Source organism: Salvia splendens, chromosome 6 (assembly GCF_004379255.2).
Source record: "Salvia splendens isolate huo1 chromosome 6, SspV2, whole genome shotgun sequence".
NCBI lineage: Eukaryota > Viridiplantae > Streptophyta > Magnoliopsida > Lamiales > Lamiaceae > Salvia > Salvia splendens.
Window position 1 is genome coordinate 1174604 of NC_056037.1, and position 8936 is coordinate 1183539.

General features: G+C 32.3%; 1 protein-coding gene across 1 annotated transcript; it reads left to right on the forward strand.

Moving 5' to 3' along the window:
• The first annotated feature begins 1168 nt into the window (after nt 1-1168).
• Nucleotides 1169-5050, forward strand: LOC121807510 (two-component response regulator ARR17-like). Its single transcript, XM_042207755.1, has 5 exons — nt 1169-1507; nt 1564-1709; nt 3180-3257; nt 3343-3410; nt 4468-5050. The coding sequence occupies exons 1-5, from the start codon at nt 1393-1395 to the stop codon at nt 4703-4705; spliced, it is 645 nt and encodes a 214-aa protein (XP_042063689.1). The 5' UTR covers nt 1169-1392; the 3' UTR covers nt 4706-5050.
• Nucleotides 5051-8936: the final 3886 nt, after the last annotated feature.

Sequence of the window (8936 nt, forward strand, 5' to 3'; positions counted from 1 at the left end):
TAGAAGAATATTAGCAACGTTCTAAGGAACGCTCAAATGCATAAAAACTTACAACATAAACTACACAAGGATTGGAATTAAATAAATGCATCAAATAGAAAAAAGGAAATAAATATGGACAATATCAGAATCACGAAATTTCGCCTTGTCAATTTCAAATTTTAAAAACTCTAATTAGATTGTACTACACGTCTCAGTTCAAATCGTTGAAACAACAATTATCCATCTTAATGACAAATTTGAAATTTGCTCAATTCAAATTGATATTTATTTATATAATTAAAAAATGTCAAGTGTTTTGGCAAATTAAAATAAATTACTATAGTAAATATTTGAATGACTAACTAATTGTGAATTGAAATTTTAACTGAACCAACAATAGAATTCGGCCAAAATAGAATACTAAGACACGTGCAAGTGTTGGGCTCTCATCAACATCAGAGCCTGAAATAAAGGTTGAGATAAAGTTGAGTGGTGATTGAAGTAGACTCTTAAATTTTGATCAATATAAATGTTTGAATAGTCAAATTACAATCTCAAATATAAACCCTCAAATAATACTCCCACAAGAGCTAGACTTTGAGAAGTAAAAATATCAAAGCAAGGCTCTTTGGTGATGCTCTTAATCAATAGTGATAATGCAAATTCAGATTCCTGCATAGAAAAAAAAAACATACTAAAACGGAAGAAAAAAATTAGATAAGAAATCACATGAGCATTAATTAGCATTGATATACAACATATATAGATGCACTCACACACGTATTTATCAATGGACGTATATATTATTTGTGCTTTAACCTATGTGAGTAAACAAACATCAACACACGAAAGAAAAAAAAAACAATTGAGCCCATCACAAAACAAAAGAAAACTTCATATAGTATACTTCAGGAAATTCATCAAACAAGTTATAAAATGAGTTGATAAAACGTTGAATCGAATCGCCGACGGTTTAAAATGGCAAATCGGGACTATAATCGTGGACGTACTAATTTTTTTTTTCTAGAAAAATAGAGAAAATAGGGGTGGAGATTGGCCCCAGAAGCTGATAGATAGCAGCATGAGTAGTTGTACCAATAAGAGTGTCCAAAAAAGAGAATCTAGTGAGAAAGATCACTCACACACATACACACACTGCGTGTCTTGTTTGTGTGTCGTTGTAGTATATCACTATCCTCTTACCATAACCATAACCATAACCAACATTTCTCTGCACACACAGTTTTTGCTTCTCAACTACTCAATAAAACCCACACCTCTCTCTTTCACTTGCACCATCCACACACACACACACACACACTTACTAGATCATAATAAACAAATTAGAAATTACCAACACCAACAACAAATTCAATCCAACACACACACATACAATTCTTGAAATTAGCTATGGTTTCGGAAAGAGATGAAGAAGAGAAACAGCTCTTTCATGTATTGGCTGTGGATGACAGTAATATCGATAGAAAGCTCTTGGAGAGGCTCCTCACTTTCTCTTCATACCAAGGTTCAATTCTCTCTCTCTCTTTCCTCTCTTCCTCTCTAATACTAAAAGTGATGCAGTTACTTGCGTGGAATCGGGAGATAAGGCACTCGAATATTTGGGATTGGTGGATATTCATCAACAAAATGAATGTCAAAGATCATCGCCATTATCTTCTCCATCTTCCACACAACTTTCTTGTCAATCTTTTTCGTCAAAATCAGAGGTAAATACAAGTAATTAAGCTTTTGTAAGGGATATTGGTCCCTAAAATCATGAACTTTGATCAAATTTTGGTATTTCCCACGAACTTTGAAATTGGTCTAAAAAATCACAAACTTTACATTTTGTTTGTTATTTCCCATGGCAGCCCAAATAAGATATTTTCGTAAAAAATCTTGTTATACGTGGGCAACCGTAAAATGTTTATGATATTTTAGATTACTTTTAAAGTTCGTGACAAGTAGGATAAAATTCTACGTAGAAAATCACGTCGATTTAGTAGTGCCAAGTAGGATAAAATATGCACGGAAGTTGATTGGTAATGGTGATTGACATGTTATGGGAAATAACAAACAAAATGTAAAGTTTGTGATTTTTTAGACCAATTTCAAAGTTCATGGGAAATACCAAAATTTGATCAAAGTTCATGGTTTTGGAGACCAATACCCTTTTTTAATGTTTTTTCACAAACTCATTTTTTTTATGAATGGACTTTCATTTCCTTAATAATATTAAGGTCAAAGTGCCAGAAAAATCATGAATTTTGGTTTGTCCTGCAACTATGAAAACTAGTAAACCAGTTTGTAAAACCATAAATTTTTTTGTCAATTTTTCCTGTCACGAAATATTCTGATTTCCTATTTGACATATGTGGTTGATTTGGTACATACATGTTTTAAATTGATGACATGATTGCGTTATTTGTGAAGTGTGCTGAGAAAAATGATAAAATTCATAGATAGTCTTGACCGGTAGAGTTTTCAGATGTCGTACCCTAATTAGACCCGTGGGAAAATTGAGAAAAACTTAATTCTACGATCAACTTTCAAAGTTGCGGGATGACCCCGAATTTGTCCAAAATTCATGACTCTAGTGACAATTTGAACTAATATTAATACTCCGCATGTTTTATACCTTCCAATATCAACCGATAAACCACAGGAACCCCTTAATGTTATCTTATCATTGAACCCTCCACGTTGTGCATATATCATATGGTTTCATCACACATGGGAGATATCATATGGTAGGAGAGTTTTGCAATAATAAGAAAAGTGATAATTAAAAAACATTTTAATTTTACCATGGTACTATTGATATAATGTGCAGTGGAGCAGAGGTAACTTTTTTTTCTAGGTTTTTCGAGTACTTCTCCTAAAAGAGGCTACAGTTCCATGATTGAAGGATGAAAATTTTGACAAAGTTAACATGCCAAAATTAGTAAAAGAAAGTTAAAGTTTGTAAAAACTTTGTGCTTTTAAAACCTAAAGCTGCCCATTTTTCCTTCTTTTTTCAAATTATTACTGTAGTAATATTCTCTCTCTGACATATGATAGTCAGATCAAATCAGTAACAATATTGAACTTTTAGAATATATTCAAATTATTATTATTAATAATATACCATGAGTTTGTACTTTTTTTTTCATTCTACATAAGCAATTTAATTATGTAAAATTGTGATCAAATTTCAGGTATCAAAAGTTAATCTGATCATGACAGATTACAGCATGCCTGGAATCAGTGGCTATGATTTACTAAAAAGAATTAAGGTTGGTTACTCTATAATACATTTAATAAAGAAATTTTGTTTGCTCTTACCAAAAGTATAATTTATTTGTAATTCATTTTTTATAGGATTCTTCTTGGAAAGATGTTCCAGTTGTGGTTATGTCATCTGAGAATGTACCTTCAAGAATCAATATGTAAGCAGAATCACAACACACTCCCTTTTAGTTATCATTTCAAAATTGATTTTCAGCCATCTGTTTGAAAAAATCCAAAGGTTGATACATCTCCTTTGTTGGATTTGTTGCAACACGGATTCGAAATCAATGAGGGAGGTTTTTTTTTAATTTGCAGTAATTTTATATCTTCTCTATTCACGAAAAATAGTTATATTTTTCCATTTTGATTGATCCATCAAAATTATTTTCATTTCTAATTATGAAATTTTCTCACCACTTTTTCACTTTCTTTGTCCCACTTTGCCTAGTTTTTCTCTTTAGATCTATTACTTTAACATTTAATATTAAAAATTATATCATTCACAAATTAGACTATTTTTTATAAATGAAGAAAAATATATTCATACCACGTTCTCATGAAAAAGAGAATATAGCATTCATGATAACCATTCTCTCTCTATATTACTTCATTCGTCATATGTTAATCGATTTTTTTTGAGACGTTGAAGTTAAATGAATCACTGTCTATTTTGGTAAAATCAACCAGTTTAATCTATTTTAATTTATTTTTTATTTATTTATCTATTTTATTTTCTCAATCTAATTTAATATATACTACATCCGTCCTATCTCAAGTGATTAACTTTCCATTTTGGTTTGTCCTATCACAATTGATCAATTTCCTTTCTTAACAAAAAAACAAATTTTAACTCTATCTTACTTTATTCCTCATCTCTTACTTTATTATCTCATTTTTACTTTATTATCTCTTTATCTCTCTTACTTTTTCCTCTCACATATTTTATTCTCTCAACTTTAACTCACTATATATCATTTTATTAAATTCCGTGCCCAAAAGAAATCCTTACTTATTGTGGGACGGAGCCATTTTCTTGAATCTCATAGCATAAAAATATGATTTAATTAACTTGAGAGGGATGGAGTATAATTTAGATACACGTGACTTTTTTAATCGAAAATATTTAAAAATTCTATAAGACTTTCAAAATACTCTTTTACAAATAATTTCGAATTTTCTATAATTAACAATCTATTGATTTTGATTGTTAAACAGGTGTTTGGAAGGAGGAGCAGAAGAGTTCTTACTGAAACCTGTGAAATTATCAGATGTGGAAAAAATCCATTCTAATCTTATTAGTTCAACTAATTATAGTCCCTGCGAAGAAAACGCTATTGCCGAAATTGAAAAATCTAATAACGCTAGGAGAGAAGGCAGTGAAATTGATAAGAACTGCAGCAATGGTAACAAGAGAAAAGCTATTAAAAATATCTCCACCGACGTAGGTGACTAATCTGGAATGGCCGAGAAATGATTAGTGAATTAGATAGAAGAAATATTAAATAATAATGGTAGATTAGGTAGAAGAAAGTAGATGCAATATGTCGGTGAAGATAAACCGACTTAGTTATCTATTTAAGGGCATAAGCCATTTTGTAGTGTGTGTGTAAGTACACAATTAGAGAGCTAAGTGTGTGGAGTGTGTGTCCAAGAACTGCCGGTTTCGTAGAGTTCTACACGCACTAATGCGGATATACGTTTGTTAGGGTATTTGGATACAACATACGATGGGATTGTCTGGTTTTCATTTTGGAAAGATGAAAATGACTTAATTGGTACTACTAGTATTTATGAATCATCTATATAAATATACACAAAGGGAACATATTTTTTGGTCTACGAATTTTGTCAAAATATCATTTTAGGTCCGTGAACTTTGAAAATATCATTTGAGGTCCACCAACTATAGATTAATATCATTTGAAGTACTTTTTACTATTTTCAAGTTTTTTTGGACGGAAATACTCTTAATACCTTAAAGTGTATATATTTTTAATAGATTTATCATTTACTCATATTTTTTTATAAATATCTTTACAATATATTTCTGACAAATTTTCTAAATATAATTTGACCTTAAATATTATCACTTAATTTTATGACATGCAAGTGAAATTGCTTCTTCAATTTTTATATTAATTTTTTTAAATTGAATAAAGAAATTTTCTTTAATAATAAAAAAATTGAATAAAGATCTTTTCTTGCATGTCACAAAATTAAATAATAATATTGAAGGTCAAATTATATTTAGAAAATTTGTCAAAAATATATTGTAAAGATATTTATAAAAAATATGAGTATATGATAAATTTATTAAAAATATACACCCTTTAAGGTATTGAGGGTATTTTCGTCCAAAAAACTTGGAAATAGTAAAAAGTACTTCAAATGATATTAACTCATAGTTGGTGGACCTTAAATGATATTTTCAAAGTTCACGAACCTAAAATGATACTTTGGTAAGTTCGTGGACCAAAAAAGATGTTCCCTCATATCTATATACTATAGTAGGAGATGCACTATTTATTAGCACTAAAAATACCTGCAAGCATACAGGGTAGAACTAGTATAGCTAAAGGTCAGTACCGGAATATCGAACACAGGGAATAAGATTGCAACTGGCTATCATATACTAAGCGTCATATACTATCTAGAGACATGGAGTTTTGGGTTTTAGTAAGATTAAACTAGAGAAAAAATATATAAAAAACGCATAGAAACAAAATAATACAAAACAGGCTAAAGAAAGTAGAGTTTTAAGATCCAACTACTACGACCTAGTGATGATTAATCTCACAGAACCTTTACCTTTATGTGTCTCCAGGATTATAAGGAAAGTCGCGATTTTCAGATAAGCCCTCTCTCGAGTGCACTTATCTAGTAGATTAGACTCTAACTATCAAAGTCTCCTTCCAATAGATTAGATTCTAACTCCTTAAGTTCCTAAGACTCAAGCCCTCACAAAGGGTCCCCTCTCTCGAGTGCAGATAAACCTATGTGTTGTACTCGTTCCTTTTACCACGTAAAACTAGCTATCTCTCGATTAATCTAGTTAGACGGACATAGTTCTAAAGTTGGCCAGACAAAAGAATAATAAAAGCACAAGAACAAGCAAAATAATCACAAGAGCTAGAAAAAGGTTCAGTTCAATAAATCAAACATAATCATAATAGTTTTCACCAAAAAAACTACAAATGATGTATAACTACTCATAGACAAGTAGTAAAAACAAAAATAAAATACGAGACATGAAAGAAATTGATAAAACCCAAGGTTGAATCTTCAATCTTCAGTCTTCTCTTGCCTGGATCTGCAGAGCTCCGCTCCAATGGAAGATGGATGAATTATGTGTGTATTATGGAATGGAAAGAGGTGTAGAGATGAAGAAGGATTGGAGGCTCTGAGATAAAGATTATGAATTAGGTTCAGAGGTATTTATAGGCTGGAAAAAGGTTTATTTTTGATAAATTTCGTGCCCTACAAGAAATAGGAGAGATTTGGCTTCACAATATAATAATTTCTTTTCTTCCGTGAATTTCCGCCTAATTTCCGCCAGATTTTGACTGCACTGCGCGATGTTTGTAAAATGGTCATAACTTTCTCTACATAACTCCGATTTAGATATTTATGGTATCCACGCGAAGGTCTTTCGAAGACGAAGAGACTGATATCTAGTAGACACTGATTGGACTTCAAAATCGCTTCCAGAATGGGCTCGAACAGAGGCTGCTGCACTTTAGCCTTTTTTCACCTTTTTTCTATCTTTTTCTATAATTTATCAACAAACACGTCAAAAATACCAAATGTATAACATATGCAATTTAAGAACAAAATTTGCATGATTGACATTTAAAATAAGTCAAATCTAGTCCTTAAAAACATGCAAAATCTGTGTTTGTCAGTAGGGTGTATTACAGTCAGAACGCTAAGTATTGTCAGAACGTCAAACCATGTACATTTTATGCACATATAATGTACCACCCCATATGTAATAATGTACCATCCCATATAATGTATATCCCCATATAATGTAGTACATTATATGAGGGTGGTACATAATTACATATGGGGGTGGTACATTATATGTGCATAAAATGTACATGGTTTGACGTTCTGACAATACTTAGCATTCTGACCGTAATGCATCCTACTATAGTATATAGTATAAAACATTTATGCTTACATATATTTTAAGAGGAGAGATCAGGATATCATCTTGTTATACCTCATAAAATATTAAGTAGAAAAATCTTTAGTTAATATAGAAATTCAGATTTTATGGGATTCGACTTTTTTTGATACGGTTCAGAAAAGAATGGACAAAGAATGAGATATAGATAAGTTATTGTATCCAAATTATGAACTCAAAATTTTGAAATACATAGCTTATGTTAAAACAAACTGCATCCGCATTTCATTTGTTGGTGTTTGCTGGGCTCGACCTCTTCAATTGTAAGCTCTTTTAATTGGGTTATCAAATACTGAATGTGGGCTTAGGGTTTGTGATGGTGGCGCTGGGCTTTTCCATGGGCCGAGGCCCCATTAAATGGATATAACTTAAGCGATCTAATGTGCAACGTTAAGAAAATTGGATATTTTACTTTCAAAAAACATGTTAAAAACAAAATATGACTACTTTGTTTTAGAAAATAAAATGATTAAAAAAATGGATACAGAATGTGTGGTTGGTACTAATATTTAAAGTTTGTGACCAACGAAGGCCCTACGATATATATTTGTAATTTTTTTAATTTGAACTAAAAAATATCTGTACTTTGAAATCTCCACGTAATTGGAGATTTTGTTAATTTATTTATGATAGGACACTAAACTCGACGCATTAAAATGCAATTGTAACCAATCATGCATAAGAATTAGTCCATTTTAAACAAATAAGGTCTGCTTTATCACATTTTATTGTGAGAGATATTCGATTCCTCGTCAATAATTGGTGCACAAATTCCTCGTAAATGATTCTATCACACACATTGAAACTACAAATCTAACTCTATCTCCATCGAGGGTTGCATATTTATTACGTGTTCGATCATAGTCCCCTCCATTTTATCTCCAAATATAAATCTGTTATAAATTTTTATATTTGCCTAAAAATAGAAATTTCTATTTCCCTTCTCTGACACTTAAAATTAAATATTTTCATCTATTGTTTGTCGTTTTCCTTCTCTTTTGGCTTACTTATCTAGCAAGAAAATACATTGATTTAAATACTCACAAGAAGATGAAATAGATAAATCGGCATCCTCCTCCTCGCCTCCAAATCGCCACCTCCTCTCCGCCTCTTTCCGTCTTCGCCCACTACGAAGAGTACTACGCCACCAAATCCAAATGCCCTAAAACCGACGTCTTCCTCCTCCTCTCCCCGCCTTGAACCAGCCGTCTTCATCTGGATCCGCCGCCTTCCACCTTCTCTACTCCAAGTCTGGCCTCCACCTCTGTGGAGCTGCTTCTGAGGCAGTGGCTGATGACAGCCTCTGCCTCAGCGACCTCTCTGCGCACCAGCTGGGGCTCATTGATGAGCTGCATGCAGCGGAGCACAGTGAGGGAGGAGAGGAGGATGACGGAGAAGGAGGCGAAGCAGCAGGAGATGGTGGAGCTGAGCCATGTTGCTGCTGAGGAGGAGAGGGGCTTGGCTTTGAGGGGGAAGGAGGAGGGGTTCGAGAAGG

What these genes read in the sequence shown, in the direction of transcription:
- LOC121807510 (XM_042207755.1), top strand. Translation starts at nt 1,393, where the DNA reads ATGGTTTCGGAAAGAGATGAAGAAGAGAAACAGCTCTTTCATGTATTG. An exon ending in CACTTTCTCTTCATACCAAG is followed by an intron (nt 1,508 to 1,563) that starts GTTCAATTCTCT and finishes AAAGTGATGCAG; the next exon opens with TTACTTGCGTGGAATCGGGA. An exon ending in GTACCTTCAAGAATCAATAT is followed by an intron (nt 3,411 to 4,467) that starts GTAAGCAGAATC and finishes ATTGTTAAACAG; the next exon opens with GTGTTTGGAAGGAGGAGCAG.